We start from the raw sequence: 20,018 nt of genomic DNA, 5'->3' as shown, positions 1-20,018 counted from the left end.
ATCAGAGAGACAGATGTAAAACAAGGAGGTGGAGCTTTTGGGGGCGCGGGGGAGACGTAGGCAATGGGTGGTCTCTGGAAGGGAGGACCGCAGAGGGACGCCAGCCAGGCCAGGCCCGGCCAAGAGAGACCGGCATGTCCCCCGGGCCGCAGCCATTCTGGGGACTGGGCTGAAGGGCGTGGGGAGAGAGACAGAGTCAACATCCTTTCTGCACACTCTCTACACGGACGCAACACCCTGATCATCCTCACGCACAACACGCAGACCCTCCACCGGCCGTGCAGCCCGCACTGTTGTTGAGACCCCAGGGTGCCGCCGGGAAGCCGAGCCCCAGGAGGGCAGGGAAACTGGTGCAGCGCCACAGCCGGCGGCGGCGCCGTCTGGCGTAGAGCCGACCCTAGAGGAGGCTACCAAGGTGGGCAGAGCAGGGAGTCGGCTGCGGGCGTCCCGTGGCCCCCTCCAAAGAGCATTTGACGGCACACTTCCCTGAACTGTGGGCCCCATCGGCCGTGCGTCCTGCTGCACCCCGAGAGCTTCGTCAGGGCCTGGCCCTCAGGACACGCACACACTCGGTGACGGCCGAGGATGTGCCTGCCCAGAGCACCCGGGCCCCCACACCTGGTGAGCGGCCCACCTTCCCCGGGCCAGCCCCGGAGGGCAGCCCTTCCTACTCCGGCTTCTGCCGGCGGGCCAGCCTCTGCCAAAGGGCCCAGATGCCTCTGCTCTCTGGCTCTGCCGTGGCCGTGGCCATTCTTGGGTGGAGCCACAGGGCCGGACTGCATGGACGCCACATCCCGTAACTCTCTGTCTGCAGGTCCCTGTCCCAAGGTGTTCGGACTGGCCTGTAAGACAGGCGCCTGAGCCCAGAGCAGTGGGTGCCTGGGTGTGGTGGGCACGTCGGTGAAGCTGTCAGGAGCCTCGGGGCCCGAGACCCCCACCCAGTTGCAGAGGCAGGAGGGGAGAGGCCGTGGGCACAGTGGGTGACTGTGTGGGGGCTGGAGCCGGGCCACCTGGGGCAGCTCTGGTCCTCTGTCTCCTCACCTATGAAATCAGGACAAAACGGCACTGATGTGTGGGTCCCACGATGGGACACCCAGCGAGGGCTTAGAACAACGCAGGCCTATATAGCTCTGAATGCGGGCCAGCGGCTGCTGCCCGCAGCTCCGCCTGGCTCCGCTTGGTGCTCCTTCCCGTGCGGCCGGAAGCGGGCCCCGCTCAGCTCCCACAGCTGAGCGCCGTGCCAGGTCTGACGTGCCGTCGTCCTCTCCTCTCCAGGGCTGGACCAGCTCGCTCATTGTGGCCTCGCTCGCGGGCGCCTTCGGCTCCTCCTTCCTCTACGGGTACAACCTCTCCGTGGTGAATGCCCCGACTGCGGTGAGTGCCCTCGGCCATGGACGGGCTGGGCGGGGGGGCACCGGGTGCTGGCTGGTCGTGGACTGTGCAAACCTTTGTGGGGCGAGCTCTGTGCCAGACCCTTGCTAGACCCTGGGGGCGGCTGGGGGAGGGGAGGGACAGAGAGGACACCGGTCCCTGCCTTTGAAGGGGAGGTGGAAAGTACAGAAGCAGGGAGGATGTGGGCGGGGAAGTGTCAGTTCCTTGAGGCTGGAGGGTGGGGGTCCTGGGGCAGTGTAGGAAGAGGAGGCGCCTCTGGAGTTGCCAGGGGCGACCCCAAGGGTTGTCTTCCAGGGCAAGGAGCGCGGCGGAGTCTGAGGACCCACCGAGGGGCTGGAGGCAGAAACATTGTACTGATGCGTTCTGTCTGTCTTCGAGTCTTTTCACCAGAGCGAGGGGTCACTTGAGAATGTGTTGCTTACAATCCACTACTGACTTTTGTTTCCTGTGGAATCGGGTCACTCAGGGCAACTCCCCCAGCGCCGCCCTCCCACCTCCCACCCTCCGACACTGCCCTGCTGGTATGCGGGTGACGGTTTGGCTCTCACCTGTCTCGGCTGCTAGGTTTAGGCACTGCCTATTCCTAGGGGTGCTGGCTTCTACTGGACCCGCCTCCGCCCTCGGGGTAAGGTGGCCGGGGCTCGAGGGAAGATTTGCCAGAGGATGGAGGCTGTGTCTGGAGGGTGGGGCGAAGGCACAGAGGCCTGACAGAGGACCCGTGTGCGGGAACGCTGCAGAACTGCAGGTGCAATGTGGCTGGGGCGTGGGGCAAGATTTGGAGAGTGCAGGGCAGAAGCTAGGAGGCAGGCAGGCACCAGGCCACGGACGTCTTTTTTTTTTTACTGTTAACGCTGTGCAAGTTCATTTGAAAAATGGATTCTGGTGCTAAAAACCGTTTGAAAACCAGAGGGTCGAAACGGTGTCTCCTAGCGCTCACAGCGATCCGTGGCTTTGGTGCTGACATTGGGATAGCACCCTGAGACGGAGATCGGATTTGTCCGCGTTTGTCCTTAAACGAGGTTGGGAAATGACACTCTTGCTTCATCTTGTCAGTTGGGCTGCAACCCCGGCGGGGGGCGGGGGACCTGCACTCGCGGCCCGAGGAGCAGGCACGTGAAACGCGAACCTGGAACAGAATGGCGTGGGCGGACAGATAACGGTTTGGGCAACAGCTGTGGGAACGTGAGCAAGGGCCAGTTCTGGCATTGTTTCCAAAGGTTTTCAGGCCTGCGGAGACTTTACTTTCTAGGGCAGATTTTGGTGGACGGCCCAACTGAACAGAAGGTACGGATTCCCTGGGCACCTTTCGTGACCTGAGGCACATGTGTGCACACACACAGCCTCCTCTGTCCCCAGCCCCCACAGGGGCTGTGCCTCTGTTACGATCGACGAGCCCGTCTCCATACGTCAAGGGTCATCGGTCACTTTCGCAGTCCCCGCAGCCAGCCCAGGGCCCGCCCGCCGTGCACGCTGGCCTCTCAGAGGACAGCGGCCTGCTGCGTTCGCCGCCCTGCACAGGAGGCCTGCGCCCTGCTACGCGGGTGACTTAGGGGACTTTGCCCTTGTGTGGTCCTCACCTCAGAGAGCCTGGTCTGGCGGCGGGAGCTTTCGTAAGGACGTCCATGCTGCTCTCCTGGCTGTGCCGGGGCGGTCGGGGGTGTGGCCCGTCTGCACCGATCCATCCCTCGGGCCCGGTGCTGGGTGGCACGGCGGGGCGTGCGCTCCGGCCCCTCCATGGAGAGGACGTGCTCTGTTTCGGTGCGTTTGCACGGCGCTCCGGAGGGGAATCGCAGACGGAGTCCCGGCAGGCCCTGCGTGGAGCAGTGGGGAACAGGACCATCGGGGAGCAGGCCGCACGGTCATCTGCCTCCCCCTGCCTGGCAGTTTGCTGTCATCCTTTGCAAGTGCCCTGAGCAGCTCTGCCCAACTGCAGGCCGAAGTCCAGTGTGTGTCCGGGAGCCTGACCGCTGAGTCACCGGCCGGGAGACGGCGGTAAATCATTCGTGGATCCATAGGCCTGAGAAAGGAACACGTCCGGGGCCCTTATTTTACAGACACAGACACGGGGATATCAGCGCCACCGCCAGCAGCCCCAGCTTCCGAGTCTCATTGTGTGCGTCCTGTGGACCCGCACTGAGCTTTCTGCTCCTCCGCACGCGACGTGCCTGCGGGCCCTCTTTAAGGAGCGAAAGGATTTCACCGATGAGGAACCTGGGGCCCAGAGAGGCTGAGTAAGGCACTCAAGGTCGCCCAGCAGGGAAGTGGCAGAGATGAGCGTGGAATACAGTGGGTTCCCAGCGCCCTGCCGCACGGAGAGCCTGGCCTCAGGGGCAGAGAGACTTGCTGGAGGTCACAGACAGACTCTGGGCGTGAGCAAGCCTTGAACCCAGGACTCTGGGCTCTTGGCTCAGCCTGTTGTCCTTTAACCATGTAGCCTCTTATTCATGTCTTTGCAATTTGCAGTCCGTACCCATCAAAATATGAATCTTTCTTGGGGAACTCATTCAAAGGTTCCCTCCTCCTCGTCCTGTCTGACCAGTCGGAAGAGCCTCCTGACTGGTCCGGAGGCCTCCAGTCTGAACCTCCTGGTGTAGCCTCCACGCGGCTCCTGCAGTGATCCGACCGACCCGCACGACGGATCCCCCGAGTCCGAGCACGGATCCGCCAATCACTCCCCAGCACCCCCGGGGTTCAGCGCGGGCCGCTGGGGCTGGCCGTCCAGGCCCGGTCTGACCAGCCCCCGCCCTGATGTCCAGCCTTCCGACCACCGCCGCCCCCGGGCCAGCCTGCAACCCCGCCGCATCGTCTGTGGTTCCTCCACGTCGGCACGTGGCTTCCAGCTCTGAGCCTGTGAGAGCTCCGACCACCACTGTCCTCCCTGGGCCCACCCCAGGTGCACCCCACCTGCCCTTCTTGCTCACCTGACCTGGCTCCCAAGGCTGTGTTTCCACAGCCTTCCACCCAGGGTTATCGTCACGCACATGCCCTGCCGTGGCCTCCGCTAGATCCCAAGCTCCTTGAAAACAGGGGCTGCGGAGTTTGTGTGCAGAAGACGGGCTGGGAACCTGGGCCCCGGAGGTGAGGAAGCAGGTAGGCGGAGCTGCCAGAGAGACCCAAGCCCGGGCCTCCTGGAGATCAAGGGGGGGGAAGTCCGCCATGGAATCCGGGAATGAGGTGGCCCGGGGGAGGCGGAGCGGTTCGCCGGGACAGCAGGTCTTCCACGAACGTCGTTCTGTTCACCGTCCTCTCGTCACACCACGGACGAGATGCTGTAGGCACCTAACGCTGGTTTTGATCCACGAGGCTGCTGTACCCTGGTTTTGTTGTCGCTTTGCTTTAAGTCACAGACACTGTTGATGATGCCAAGGGAGGACTTAGTCTATAAGTAAGATGAATGGGTTACCTATTTTCATTATTACACAGTGAGTAACTCACAGCAGAGACTCAATGAAAGCACAAACACTTCCTTGAGAACCTGGAATGAGCCATGCACTACCAGTCGGTGTCCACAGATGTTAGGTCCGCACATCTCACACTCGGTGGCTGTTCATGCAAATAGCAGAACAGCCTGCATCTCCCGGCGCCCGAGGCCACGGAAGCCTCCAGGCTGCCCTTCACTGAGGCCTCGGCTGGATCGCACTGGCGGAGACAGACATTTAACCGCCAAAGGCATTCCTCGGAAACCAGCTCTAGGGGAGCCTTGGAGAAAGGTGCTCCCGCCCGTGCACAGGCCGGCCTGGCGGTGTCCCAGCCTGCCCCTCGCTCTGCAGACGCCCCTCAGCAACATCAAGCAGTGAGGGGTGCACAGCCGCCCCCTTCCCCTCCAGCCTCCTGAGTGCCCGGAAAGAAAAAGGGAGAACTTCCTTCCCAATGGCGTCCTCTTAGTTTCTGCACACGAACTCCGGGGAGCTGGTCACGGCAGCCTGTGTGTAGTAAGAGCCTCTGGGGTGGGGGTCCACAAGGCAGCTGCACTTGCTTAAATCCATGCAGGACGGCTGTAGGGTCAAAGGTCACATCCAAGAACCACCTTCTATGCAAGGGGGTCTCCTGTTTATCGGACTGCAAGCAGGAGGGGTGTCTGCAAAGTCCTGGGTACTTCCAGCTTCTCCGAAGGGGCTCAGCCCCATAAACACTTGCTGTTGCGCCCGGGGCCTCCTGCACCCCTGCCTTCCGGGGGCCCCTCCATCCCTTCAGCTTGGGAATCATCACAGTTTCTCCGGCTCTACTCTGGGCTCCCGGGGGTCGTTGCTGTCGCACTCACCGGGGTCACAGGGTATCTAGCCCCCAGCGGGGGCCTCACTGGGGCTACTGTTAAATCAACGAGTGCGCGTCGGACTCAGCGCTTCTCTCCCACTCCTTCACTGGGAAACGAAGGGGCCGCCAGTGGATTGGGTGCGTTCTGGCCCTGAGGTCAGGCCAAAGCCAATGTCACACGAATCCTCCTCCGCCACCTCAGCCAGGTGACCGAGCAAGTGACAGAGCTCTTGCTTCCCTCCTCCGGAAATGGAGGTTTCTGCCAATGGGGCTGTCGTGAGGGTCAAATGGGAGCATGCAGAGGTTCTGGCAGAGTTTCGACAGTTGTAAGCGACAACCACCATTTCGTCTGATTGAAGCAGGAAAAAAGGTGTTGGAAAAGTAATGAGCGGCTCGCAGGGTCAACGGGAGAGCTGGCCAGCCAGGCCGGGAGCTCTGCAGCCTGGGGTGACGCCCCAAAGCATGCCAGAGCGGGGCCTGGGGGTCCCCTGCAGCCACCTCTGCCACCTACTGCACCCGGAATAGGACCTCAGCTCCCATGGGGCCGCTGCCACCGCCCCAAAGGCACTTTTGCCGGGGAGATCTCTCTGCTGGTGGGCAATCCCTGGCCCCATTCCTTAGCTTCAGGAGCCTCGTGCAAAGTCCAGGCCTCTGATTGGCTGAGCCTAAATCACATGTCTACTCCCTAGCTTCAAGTGATGCTGGGAGGGCAGGCATCCGGCATTTCCACCCTCCGCAGTGACGAGTGGGCCCTGTTTCCCACTGGGCTTGTAAGGCAGGAATGACTCCCGAATGGGACGGGGGCTTCTGACACCGAGTAGCTGAAAAGATGAAAGATGCCACCGGCGTACAGGAAAACCAAGGGTCAGCGTTAATGCCAGCCGCTGACAGAAGGCAGCTCGGGGAGGGGGCAGTCGGCGGTCAAGGCAGCCCCCGTGGCTATGTGCAACGCTGCCCCAGGCATTTGTGCGAATGAATCCCAGGGCAGGTGGCAAAGAGGTTTTTAGAGGAGTTCTCTAGACATGGATTTTATAGGTTGGACAATAGATTAGGGGCACCCTCAAACTGGTTTCCAGGGTGGCTGGACACACTGAAGTCCCACTGCCAGTGCGGCAGGGCACACGCTGCTGGCGGACCCACGGGTTCTCGGGCTGCCGGGCCCGTGGGAGCCCGCCCCCGGCGCTAGGCTCCTGTCTGGACCTCACAACGGCCCCGAGGAGTCAGTGTCGTGGCTCCCATGTTGCAGATAAGGAGAATGGGGTCCCGCAGGTTTAAATGATGAGCAAATCGTGACGCTGGGACTCATGCCTAGGTCTTTGCAACCTGAACCCGTGATTTTCCACAGTGTCGTGTGCCGGCTCTGGAGAGCCTTGTGGGCCCATGCTGGGCAGCAGTGGGTGACTATGAGCGTCTGGGGGAGGGAGCCCTCAGCAGAGTACAGTGTCGTGACCTCAGCTTTTGGTTCACATCCCAGTCACGCGGTCCCCGTCCCAAACCCACTGCATCGAATCGATAGCGATGAGGTTCTGATGGGTGTGAAGGGGCGTCTCACTGTGGTTTCTATTTGCATTGCCCTGTTGACTCACGAATGACGCTGGGCATGATGGCATTAGCTCACTCGTCACTTGGATTTTCTCTGGAGTCTGTCTGACTCTTTTGCTCGCTCTAAATTGGGCCGTGTGTCTTCCTATTGGCTGGCGTGAGTTCTTTATGGATTGTGAGTGCCAGTCCTTTGTGATAATACGTGTTGCAAACCTGTTATCTCAGTCTTCAGTTCCGATGAGATGCAGATGGCCACTTTGTTTCTCTTTTACGGTTAGAGTTTTCTGATCTTGTGTCTCGGCCTGCCGCCGGGTGGCACGGGGGTTCTCTCGTGTCAGGTGTGCGCATCTGTAACACACTCCCCGGGACTTGCTGCTGGGCGCCCACGTCGGAGGAGCCCGGGCATCGCGGCTGCTCTGGGTGTGGGGTCAGAGCTGAGTCTGAGTCCCAGGCTGGCCACTTACTAAGCAAGTCACTCTGTGTCTCGGAGCCTCAGTTTCTCTATCTGCAAAATGGGGTGAAAAAATAGGGCCCATCCACAGACTCAGTTAGGAGCGGACACTGAAGCACAGTTCGTCTGCTCGAACGGAACTTGGCACAGTCCGAGCGGGGAGGACGCGCCCTGCCCCGGCTGCTCTGTTCCCACCCCAGCCAGCTTCCGGCGGCGGGCGGGCTGCAGGAATAACCGGGTTTACTGTCTGTCCACAGTACATCAAGGCCTTTTACAACGAGACGTGGGAAAGAAGGTACGGACAGCCGATACACCCGGACACTTTGACTCTGCTCTGGTCGGTGACCGTGTCCATATTCGCCATCGGCGGACTCGCGGGGACGCTAATGGTGAAGCTGATCGGAAAGTTTCTTGGGAGGTCAGTGAGTCTGTCTCTGTTTGCCGATGCTCTCCGTAATGTTCATGATGTGTCTGGGCTATAGCCGGGATCCCAGCAGGTGGCAACATGCTCCTTAGTTCACCTGGAGAGATTTTACCCTTGACCTTAGCCAAAAGGCCGGGAAGTGGTCAACAGGAGATGCGTCCGAGGCCCAAGAGGCCCAGCAAGTTGTCCCGGGCTCCACAGAACACAGCTGGCCTGCAGTTCGGGTCTGGGTCTGCTCGACCACAAGCCTGCACTCTTGCCGCCACAGGGTGCCCATTGCGATGCTTCTGGAGGCCTCATTGTTGGTTCCCGCTGGGGGCCATTGGGGAGGAGGAGGAGGCTGGGCTCGACGTGCATGGCTGGGGTCAGGGCCCATGGAAGGGGCTAGGAGAGAGGTTCAGCTGGAGCCGGGCATCCTGGGAGTCTGGTGGGTGTGGTCATGGGTAGGTCCACCAGGCAACCGATCCAGGTAGGGCATGTTAAACTCACCTTGCTTTAGGAGAGGGGTGAGGACAGGGGCACACAGGGGCTAGGCACCGACTCTGGATATGAGCCATCCCATCATCTGGGCTCAGAGGCGCAGGTTCTTGATCTCCTGCACTCTCCAGCTTCAGGAACTCTGGCCGTAGAGAACTGCTTTGGAGTCCCAGCCCCTCACATGGGGCCATTAGTCCCCCGCTTACATGGCTTTAGTAAGAGAGAGGACGATGACCATGTGGGCGCACAGGTGCTAGCTATGGGCCCGGCCTCGAGTCCCTATACTCACAGCTCATGGGGCCGAGGATGCATGTCTCAAAGTCTCTGGGCTTCCCCTGGCTCCAGGAAAATGAAGACCGAGTCACAGGATTGTCATGTGGCTGTAAAGGGTTCATCTCAGGGACTGATGCAGAGTCAGCGCCCAGCTCAAGGTCACTGTCCTCGCAACGCCGGCATCGCTAGCTCTTCCCAAGGACGTCCTGCCAGCAGCTGGCAGAGCCAATGTGCGCATTCATGAAATTGCACCGAAAGGAGCCTCCTTACCCGGCACTGGATCCGGCTCTTCTCTCTGGAGCAAAGCACAGAAGCTAGGGAAGAGACGTGGGGAATCTCCCCAGGGCTTGGGCCTCAGACGCTGGGCCCGCATCTTGGGCAGCCCATCTGACTGTGCTCATCCACTCCACAAGCCTTTCTGAGCGCCCTCTGGCAGCCGGGCGCTGGGCCCGTGGGCGGCGGAGACCAAGGCCTGCTGCCCGGGGCAGGTGCTGCGGCAGGGAGGCAGGCCCTGCTCAGTTCATGGTGAAAATCATGCTGACGTGTCCCCTCTCACTCAGAAGGCTGTTTGAATGCCTGTGACAGGAAGCCAGATCAAATTGGCCTAGGCTCAAAATTCGAGTTGGCTCCCACAACTGAACTATACCTCAGCTGAACCCAGCAGCTCATATGGTATCATAAGAAACGCTATTTTCTCCGTCTCTGGGCTCTGCCTCGCTCTATGTCGGCTTCGTGCACGGTGGTCTTCCCCCACGTCAGCACAAGGTGGGCCCATCTGCTCAGGCGGACACTGTCCCTGCTGGCGCTCCAGCACACATCTGTGAATCTCAGCGACCCGAGTGAGGTTGCACGCCCTCAGGGACCCTCCGCCAGGGCAGTACTGCCGCATCGGGAGACGTTTGACAGTGTTTGGAGACACTTCTGGTTGTTGCAGCTAAAGGGTGCTACTAGTCAGGAGCGGCCTGGGATCCCACCGATGCACAGGACACCGCAAAGAAGTTCCGGCTCCAAATGTTACCAGTGCCAGGGCTGGATTCCTGGCGAATGACATTTCCAATGTCCTTTAAGATTACTAATGTCACATGCCCATCCCTAGGGCCACCACTGGGTGGAGACGGCCACCACAGGCCCCCACACCGAGGCTGAGGGCAGGAAGGGCTCTGGGGGGAACTCCGAGGGACTCCCACCAGAAGAAGACGGACGGATAGTCAACAAACACCAACAACCAGCCCCCTGTGCGTCACGCCAGTCAAAGAGCGGGTTCTGAAAAGGTCATTTTTTCCTCCTCTTTTTCTACTTTGATATTTTAAAGCACGTCTTTATTTTATAGCAGTAGGAAAGGATGTTAGCTCCCTAGATGCTGGCCAGAGGAGCCCGCATTGCACGTCTAAGCATGTGGTGGTCGGCTCGCGCTGCCATGACAAGCTGCCGTGGCCTGAGCCCTCCACTCTTTGGGGGGCTGGGCAGATGGTGAATATTGGCCAAGGAGATCGGCGCGGACCTGCCACTGGGTGGGATCTGGAAAGCGAGAGAAAGAAGGAGGCGGCAATCCGCTGTGCCCAGCGCTGCCGAGAAAAGCAGGCGAGGCCTGAGCTTCAGCAGTGGATTCGGCATCATGGAGGTTGCCAGTTGCCAGGACGACAGTCATTTCAAGGGCACCACAGAGGGGACAAGTGCCAGATTGGGTGTGAGAGAGAAGGAGAGATGAAGAAGTGGAGACACGCGGTGAGATGCTCTCTTTGAGGAGTTCCACACGGGGGAGCAGAGACGATGGTAGGTGGAGGAAGCTGGAGGCCCGGGAGCATCGTTCTTGTGCTTTCTTTCAAGATGGGAGCTACGGCAGCACGTGAATGAGGTGTTCCAGCAGAGAGAGAAAAATGCATAGTTAGGACCGAGAAGTGAAACTTGCTGAAGCAATATCCCTGAGTGCCGACAGCGGGTGGGCAGCTAGTAGGTAACTGGGGGGCTTGCCCTTGGAGACACGGGGGGGAGGGGCGCCCGTGCAGGGAATCAAGGGTGGCAGAGTGTCTGGGCACAGAGGCCGGCGGGCCTGTGCGCGTGGAGGGAACGTGGGAAGGGCCTCTCGGATTGCTTCCGTGCCCAGTGGAACAGGAAGTGAGAATAGAAAGTAGGAAGAGATCTCGTTCCTAAAAGCGATAACAAAATCCCCTTTCCAATCCTGAGCTTCTTACAATTTATAAAACAATTTAATATCCATTAACTCATTGAGTCTTTAGGGGGAAAAAATATCCCGCGAGAGGCTAAGATGTTTCCCCAGGTCCTTGACTCACTAGTTATGTGACCTGAAACAAGTTTCTAATTTGTCCCCTGGTTAACTGCTCTGTAAGATAGGAATAAGACTCTTATCTGCCCGATAGGGTCATTTTGAGCCATAGATGAGCTACTCATTCATGTAAAGAGTATATAAGGAGGTCGATCACAGAGCAAGAATCCCATACTCAGTAGCCCAAAGTGAGCTACTGTGATCACTTTGCAAAGTCACCCAGCTCCTAAAAAGAGGGAGCTGGTGTGGGAACCAGGTCCCGGACCTCCACACAAGCCACGCTTCCAAACCTGAAGTCTCGGGGACATGTTCATGAAACAGTGGTGACAGTCCTGCTCAGAGCAGTCCATGGTCATGGCGATCACCCCCCATGGCAGACCCAGAGGGAGCCAGTACCTCGCTCAGAGTCACACAGCCAGAGGTGGCCATGGGGACCGTGGGGGACCCTGCTCCTGGTGGGACAGGCCAGTGACAGCCTCGTGGTCGGGCCTCCTCATGGAACCCGTCCTTCTCTTCCAGGAAGCACACTCTACTGGCCAACAATGTCTTTGCGATTTCCGCCGCATTGCTGATGGCCTGTGCTCTCCCGGCGGGAGCCTTTGAAATGCTCATCGTGGGCCGCTTCATCATGGGCATAGATGGAGGTGAGACTTCTCCAGGGCCGGGGAGGGGCGGGGACATGTTTCTGCGTTCCTAGGGGGTGTTTGTCATTTTACACGAGGACAGCGAAGTTCAGAGATGTGAACACATTCATGCAATATATCTGAAAATTTGAGATAAAATGTACAGATGTCTAGAAAGAAAAAAAATGCTCACCAATACTGACAGAAGAGGAAATAGAATATCTAAATAGTCCTATTTAATTAAATTAGTTGAACATGTCATTTACAACTTTCAAGAAAGGAAATTCAAGGCCTACATGACTTCTCAAAGAAAGAACACCAACACCAAACATCACCATCACCACCACCATCACCATCACCACCATGAGCACCACCATTGTCATTATCACCATGTCACCATCACCATCATAACCACCATCACCACCACCACCACCATCACCATCACTATATCACCACCACCATCACCACCATCATCACCATTACCACCACCATCACCACCACCACCACCAGCACTACCACCACCACCGGCAGCACCTGTATCACCATCATCAGCTGTGTCCTCTCGTGTGGAAGCCACCTCCCAGCCACACCTCATGGACCGAATGACACAGTGCGCGGTGAAGCAAGCACTGGCAGCTAGTGCGGAGTGCTGGGAATGGGGCTGTGGCTGCCGCGCCACCTTTGTCAAGCAGAAGAGGTGCTGCGACCAGCGTCTTCCTCGAGGAGACAGCTCCCTCACTGACCAGAGTGCTCCTCCCTCGGAGAAGATGACTCTCTCATCACTGCCGCGCTCCCTCCGCAGGCGTCGCCCTCAGCGTGCTCCCCATGTACCTGGGCGAGATCTCGCCCAAGGAGATCCGCGGCTCTCTGGGGCAGGTGACCGCCATCTTCATCTGCATTGGCGTGTTCACCGGACAGCTGCTGGGCCTGCCTGAGCTGCTGGGCAAGGTAAGTGTGGCTCCCCGGCCCACCAGGGCTGTTCTCATCTCACGTCACCGTCTCGGGTCCCCACGTCCCTTGTGGGACAAAGGGCAACCAGAGGTGAGCCCTTCCTCTGGAAGCTTGGCCCTATGCCTTGGAATTCCTGAGCGTTCAAGCCTCTCACTTATTGTTGCAGAAAAGTTACCGTTGAATACTTTGGGTTTTCTTTAGGATATTTTTTTTCAGGATATAAAGAACCCTAACAAATTCCAACCTTACAGAATGTTCAATTCTGCAGCTATTGCTAACAGCTCGATTAGAGTTCATTTAGGCTTTTGCAAACCCATACAAGCCTGTATCGTTTTTGTCACGGCGTCCTGCCGCATGCACCGTCCCTCCACTTGCTGTTCTCACTCAACGGATGTCGGGCATCTTTCTGAGATGTTCTGCTTAGCTCTGCCTCCCTCTTGAGCCTTCCTCTCCTGCATGAAGAGGTAGGGGCCCAGTCTTCTGCTTTTGGCTTTCTGTTCTGGAAGCAGAAAGGCCTGACTCTGAATCCCAGTCCAACCTATTCACTTGCTGTGGGCCTTGGCAAGGAGGGGTGCCTCACCTCGGTCCGCGTGGGGTGCGGGCAGGAACAAGGAGGGAAGAAGTGGCCTCGCCTTCCCAGAAGTGGCCTCGAAACTGAGCCCTGAGCCCTGCTCAAGGGTGAGCAGAGGTTAGGCAGGTGGTGGTGGGGTTTGGAGAGAAGACATTGCAGAGAAAGAGAGCAAGAGAGGAAAAGGCCGAGGCGGGGCACAGCCGGGAGATGGGGCACAGCCCGCTGGAAGACCCCCGAGTGGCTCGGGGCTGAGGGACGAGCCTGCGTGGGGAGCATGATGTGAGGCCCCGTTCACTGAGCTTCCCCGGACACTGTCCCGGGGAGCAGGGAGCCCCGGGCAGGCGGCACTAGAGCAGGCGAGTGACTGGCCTGAGTTACAAGGGGCGTCTGGGGAGGGAGCAGAAGGGTGAAGGGGGAGGAAAGGGCCCGGCAGGAGGCTGCTGTGATTGGGGCACTCGCCAGTCCCTGGCCATTTGGGTTTTCACGGAGCTTTTATCACGTAGAGGTGGTTAATTAGATCATGGCCCGGAGGTCAGGCAGGGGGTGCTGGGAATCCCAACCCTCTGACCGAGGGTTGTGCCCCTTGGCCGCCAGCTCTCATCCTTGAGTACTTTCCAGAAGCCACCTCATCAGCTAAACTCAGGTGTGGCTGGAAGGGGCTTGTTGCAAAGATCGAGACACCTTTATTGCTCCTCTCACTTAGGAAATCCCTTCAGTTCTAGGAGTTCTGTGCCAGAAATAGAAGACCAAATCTATGTTTCCTGTTGTAAGTCACAGTGTGGCAGTGAGAGCCTGGGTTAGAGGGTCCCAGGGCCCCTTGGTGCCTGAGCTGAGAAACCCTAGAGCCGCCCCTGCCTCGTTCGGGGAAGGTTGTCCACGCGGAGGGATCCAGCGCGGAGGGAGCCAGCGCGGTGGCCGCGCGGGGACAGGCCGGGTCCTGGGACCTGGTTGGCGCTTGTCCTTCAAAACCTGTTTGGGACGCTCTGCTGCCTGTGTTCACTGCGGCAAAACACACATGACACGTGCCTTACCACTGTCGCCGTTTGAGAGCGAACAACCTCAGAGCAGGAAGTGTGACTTTTTTATATTTCCACCGATCCACGTCGCCGCAGAGGCACCTGCTTCCGATCTTTTATTATCGACCCTTTGGGGATTTTACGGCTCCGGCTTGTTTCTCTTCTTGTCAAAAAAGAAAACAAAAACAACTCACACGTCCCCTCTGCGGCCTTCGCCTGCATCGCCATTTCTGTAATTAACGCGAGCGTGTTGGAACCGTCTCCCCAGCAAAGTGAGGACCCGTTCTAAAGAGGCTCTTCGCCTTTTGTTTTTGGAGCTATTTTAACATTCTAAACATTGTAAACATTGTGTGTGTGACAAAAAAAAAAAACAACACACCACAATATAACAATTACAGCCTCAGCTCCCTGAGGATAAAAATATATTTTAAAGTCAATGAATAGCACTATTGTCCTCCAGGGGGAGAAAGTAAGTAACCATCTGCTTCCATAGAGGTTTTGCTTTTTCTGTTTTGAGAGAGTCTCCCGTTGCTCATCACTCATCCAGGTCTGCTTTTGCAAACCGATACCAGGCCATTTCTGCTGTTCAGATGCCGTCTTAGTCCCTTGGGGTGCTGTAGCAAACCCCACGGACAGGGGAGCTTGCAAACAACAGAAATTCGGTCCTCAGAATCCTGGAGGCTGGAAGGCAGAGATGGGGTGCCAGCACGGTCGGGTTCCAGCCAGGGCCCCCTTCCTGACTTAGAGACAGCCACCTTCTCGACGCCCCCTCTCCTGGGGGCGCGAGAGCACCCCTCTCTTGTCTCCTCTCATAAGGACAGTCCCTGGTCCCATTCATGAGGTCCCCACCTTCATAACCTAATCACCTCCCGAAGGCCCCCCTCCTCATCTCATGACCTTGAGGGTTAGGATTTTCACATAGAGTCTGTTTGGAGGGGACAAAAGTGTTCAGTCCATACGAGTTCCCGGGTCTTTCCTGTACCTCTGTGTTCTCTCCCCATTCGCTCGTTCAGCACCTTTGCCGATCGCTGAGCTGGGTGTCGGGGCTGCAGCCGAGCCTGGGAGGTTGCGCTCGGCCGGTGGAGAGTCGCTGGGAGCTTGGATTGGGGCCACGCAGTGGGCGTGGAGGCAGGCGGAGGAGATTGCTTAGTGAGTGACGGGACGCGGTGTCTGGGGGTGGGGACCTCTGGTGTTTGGCCGGTGGTGCAGGGAGAACGGGGTACCGGATGCCAGGAGAGGGAGCCCCGGCGGGAAAGGAGCAGCTTCGCGGAAGGTAGGATGGCGAGGCCACTGGCAGGAACTGCCCAAGTCGGAGCGGCTTGCAGGCAGAGCTGAGTGCGGGACTCTGGCGTGGGGGTTCTCCGGGGTGGGCACTCTCTCCCTGCAAAAACACGGCTCCTGAGCGTGACGCCCACCCGAGGGACTCCGTGCCTGAGTCCGCCTTCTGACCAGAGCCCCTGAGAAGGTGTGCCATTGGTTCGTCCCCAGGGTCTGTCTTCCCCATCGGGTTGGGTTTTTTCAGATGCTCTGGGAACTGGGTGGGGGGGGAAGGGGGGACTCAGTGAATGCCTGGATCTCCAGTCCACACTCCGGGACATGAGGCTCCGGTCCGGGAAAGAACACCGAATGGGAGATTTTCATTCACCTCTTTGGGCACTTGTGTGACACTCCGGCCAAGTGTGATCCACAGTTATCTCACTAAGTGTCAGAATTTCATTTTCTCTGTATTAGTCTTCCTTCTCATTTGCCTTCAAAGACAGAGACAACGGAGCTTGTAAAAACATTAAAGAGAGGAAAACCGGGCTTGTAAAAAAAAATAATAAAGAGAGGGAGACTGCCCTGCGATGCAGATACAGGCGATCGCTTTGAAGCGCGGAGGTGGCGGGAAGCAGCCAGAGGCGGCACAACATGGGAGGGGAAGGGAAGGAAAGGCCGGAATCAACGTGCTGTCGGGACTGGAATCCAAGACACATCGCAGATACTGTGGGGGGTAGGGTTTTAAGGACGTTTTATGCCTCCAAAGCCTATTTTTAAAAACATACTAACTCGCTCTTTATCATGCAATGAAAAAGAAAGAAGGAACTTAGACAAAAGTCGTGTGCAGACGGGTAAGAAGACACGGGAGGAACACGGGGTCAGGGGCGAGTGGTTCCGGGTGCCTGGGAGGAAGCTCAGCATCGCTCAGACGGCAACACACTTCCTACATGACACATGTCCATTTCACTCCTCTGTAGAACTATTTCGTGCTCAGCTTAGGGCATTTGGGAAAAAAGAAGAAGAGGTAAAGCCACTTGAAATTCTGCCATTTTGGGGGGGGCAGCCCACTTTCAATATTTTGGTTTATTTCCACATTTCTGAGACCTGCCGCACGACAGAAATACTGCTGTGCTTGGCTCTGTGCTTGGCTGTAAAAAATCACTCGCCATCAGGCTGACATCTCTCCCTCCCCCATGCCTCCGAAGACTCTTTGTGAACACGCAGTTTAAATAGTGTCAATGTCGCCTTCCATCTCAAAGGCGCACAGTAACTACTGTCCGTTGTTGATGCCGTTGCTCCTTCTGCTTTGTCACCAACGTGAATGAACTTAAAACAAATATCTGTTCTGTACATCTTTCAGCTCCTTCCTTTCACTTACTTGATTTTTATGGTTATGATGCAACCATTGTATGCCCGTCACACCCAATGAGGAAGAATTTGGGAAATAAATGTTTCTGTATCCCATCATTTCTGGGTAAACACTAACGGTTTTAATATTCCTTTTCATTTTGTGCATATCACTTATGCACATACACACATATGCACTCTTGGGTTCATTCTATTTATAACTCTGGTGATTGTTTTGCAACATGATATTGTGAGCAAGTCATTAAAATCATTTGCCATGATAATTTTAATAATTGTATAGTATTCTCTTTTATGAGTTACCATAATTTGTTCCATTGTTCTTTTAATGCTGGGCATTCAGACTGTTTCCAGTGTTTATTATTAAAACACTGCAATTTGCAAACCTGGGGTGAACGACCTTCTACAGAAGTCATCATTCAAACCGCTCATTATTCAGGTAGTTCAGTGTCCAAGAAATGGAAGCAATGGGTGCGAGAACACCAATTCATTTAAGGCTTTTATACGTGTTATCCAAGTTCTCTTGCATCGAGGGGCTGCCTCAACGTGCTTTCCCACCAGTGGTGTACACGCAGGAGCCCGAGTGTGACCCTATGCTTGTCATCATAACCATTTAATTAACTCTTGGATATTTAATAGGAAAGATAGTATCATATTGCATTATCATTTTTTTAAGATTTTGTTTATTTATTTTTAGACAGAGGGGAAGAGATGGAGAAAGAGAGAGAGAGAGAAACATCAATGTGTGGTTGCCTCTCATGTACCCCCTACTGGGGACCTGCAACCCAGGCATGTGCCCTGACTGGGAAACGAACCAGCGACCCTTTGGTTTGCAGGCAGGTACTCAATCCATTGAGCCACACCAGCCAGGATGCATTATAATATTTTTAATTTTTCTTTGCTTATTAGCAAGTTGGGAGGTTTCACAAGGATATTTGTTTCTTGTTGGTGCTATAACAAATTACCACACCAGAGACTAAATTTTATTCTGTCCCATTCCTGGAGGCCAGAAGTTCAAAACCATTTTTGTTTTAAGATTTTATTCATTTTAGAGAGGGGAAGGGAGGGGGAGGGAAAAGGAGAGAAACATTGACGTGCAAGAGACACATCAATAGATTGGTTGCCTCTCGCACACCCCCAACTGGGGACCCGGCCTGCAGCCCAGGCATGTGCCCTGACCGGGAATCGAGCCAGCAACCTTTGGATTCGCAGGCTGGTGCTCAATCCACTGAGCCCCACCAGCCAGGGCCAAAACCAGTCTCACTGGGACAAAATCTGACACCCTAGTCTTGCTGACCATCTGTATCTTGGTTCATAAGATAAGGATGAATGTGCACAGCTCAGTGAGCTGTTGTGAGAATTCAACCAGTGACACACACAATTCCCATACCTTGCGTGTGGGAACCACTCCTGAGATCTTAGCTCCATTCAGCACCACTGCGTGCAAGGTGTGCTGGGCACTTCTCAGGCATCGCCTCTTTCCTGTGGCCATTAGAGGTCGCTGTCCCACTTCAACCTTCTCCAAACAGTACTCGTGTCTTAGAGACAGAGGAGGTGACTGACTGGTCACCCACCTGCTGGTCTTCCCCAGGCACTGAGCCAGAGTGAAACTGGAGGGCAACCGGGCCTGGGGCCCATGCTGCCTTTTCCGGCCCAGCCAAAAGGCAGGGACAAGGGCTGGAGCATAATCGTGCTGTACTAATAGCAGAGGCCAGCAGTCTGAGCAGGAGGCCGGTGAACCCCTAGCATCCACCTTCCCTTGAGCTTTCAGAGCAAGTTTATATGGGGAAACGTGGGAATTTGGGAGGGGAAATTCCTAGCAGGTGTGCAGATGTGCTGTTTCTCTTGCGGGGGTGGGCAGGGAGCTGACAGGGGCGTCGGCAGCTTCTTCCCAAACGGCCTCCCTAGGTTCCGGTGTTGCCTCTCCATCTGCGTCTACATTAGAATTCCTCTCTGCCCTGGACACCTGGGGTTTACAGCCAGCTGAGGCTATGCGTTCTCTGGTTAGGGAAGATAAGGTCTTGTGATTCACCAGCTGCCAGTAAATTGCTCAAACCGTTGGGCTCTGTTTAATTTTCTTGTCTCAGTGTCCCTGTTCCACTCGCCCAGGAATTTTCCTAGCTTCTTACTCTCCTGTGTCAAGAGGTCTCGTCTCTGTACCGCCATAGATCTGACTGGGGTCTGTGACCTTAAGATGCTCCCTAATGCTGCTTTGCTTCTGAGAACACAGACAGACACCGCCCCTCATCCCCCCCACCCCCCCCGCCCGGCCTACCTGCTATGCTGTGTGCAGCGTGGGCAAGACTCAGGCCAGCCCAGTGCTCAGTGCTGTGGCTTTGGGTGAGTCCCCTCTCCTGACCTTGAGCTCCTCATCACTCAAAGGAAGGTCTCGCATCAAAGCCCCCCCAAGGCTCCTGCCCTCTCGGGTTGCAGGGTTGAGGGGTAATGCTGTGCGGTTGTGTGCTGACGCCCGCCCAGGGCTGGGGGAACTTCGACCTCTTGATCCGCTCAGCCGGGATCTCAGTCTGCCAGCAAGGAAGGTTGAAGGGAGTGAAAAATAAATTCAGTAGTGCTTGAAGTCATGTCATGTGGATTTTAAAGAAAGACTTTGAATCTTGCCTGAACTTGACTATTCTGTCTTCAAGGCAGCCTCAGGGGAAAACGGTTGTTCAGGTGCACCTGGAGTCTGTGGCCTGAGTGGGCGTGGGTGTTGGAAGGGAGAGAGGACTTCCTGAGCCCCAGGGACGGAAAGGTGCGTGGCTCTGGACGTGGCCTGGCCACGAGGCTCTGGACGTGTCCCAGCCATGAGGCCCTGGCAGCCAGGCGGGTGCTGCCCGCCCGGTTCACTGACAGGCTGGAGAGTGCAGGCCTTGGAGGTGGCTAGGTGGTCCCACTAGCATGAACGTGGTTTCCTCTGTGCACCTACTGTGCGCCAGGGCCCACCATCAAAGTGTGACTTGATCCCACTCTCAGGACAGCCTGACAGGTGGCTGGGGCTGTCCCCACACCACAGGTAAAGAGATGGAGATACCAGCGGGCCTTGAGAACGGTTTCCAAGGCCACACTCCATGGAGGGCAAAGCCCCCCCAGGCTTGCCCTGGTGCCCGGAGTCCTGACACCGATCAGAACCAGCCTGTG

General features: G+C 56.8%; 1 protein-coding gene across 2 annotated transcripts in view; it reads left to right on the top strand.

Annotated features, from left to right (window-relative positions):
• The window catches only part of SLC2A9 (solute carrier family 2 member 9), a 72,257-nt gene that overhangs the window by 26,295 nt on the left and 25,944 nt on the right, over nucleotides 1–20,018 (top strand). For both annotated transcript variants that reach the window (XM_045834121.1, XM_045834120.1), the window contains 4 exons: nucleotides 1,276–1,374; nucleotides 7,897–8,057; nucleotides 11,617–11,741; nucleotides 12,523–12,668. In XM_045834121.1, the coding sequence (XP_045690077.1) occupies nucleotides 1,276–1,374; nucleotides 7,897–8,057; nucleotides 11,617–11,741; nucleotides 12,523–12,668 (531 nt within the window). The remainder of the gene's footprint in view (nucleotides 1–1,275; nucleotides 1,375–7,896; nucleotides 8,058–11,616; nucleotides 11,742–12,522; nucleotides 12,669–20,018) is intronic.

This window comes from Phyllostomus hastatus, unplaced genomic scaffold (genome assembly GCF_019186645.2).
Source record: "Phyllostomus hastatus isolate PE091 unplaced genomic scaffold, TTU_PhHast_1.1 phas_contig_196, whole genome shotgun sequence".
Taxonomy (NCBI): Eukaryota; Metazoa; Chordata; class Mammalia; order Chiroptera; family Phyllostomidae; genus Phyllostomus; species Phyllostomus hastatus.
This window is presented reverse-complemented; position numbering and strand designations above follow the sequence as displayed.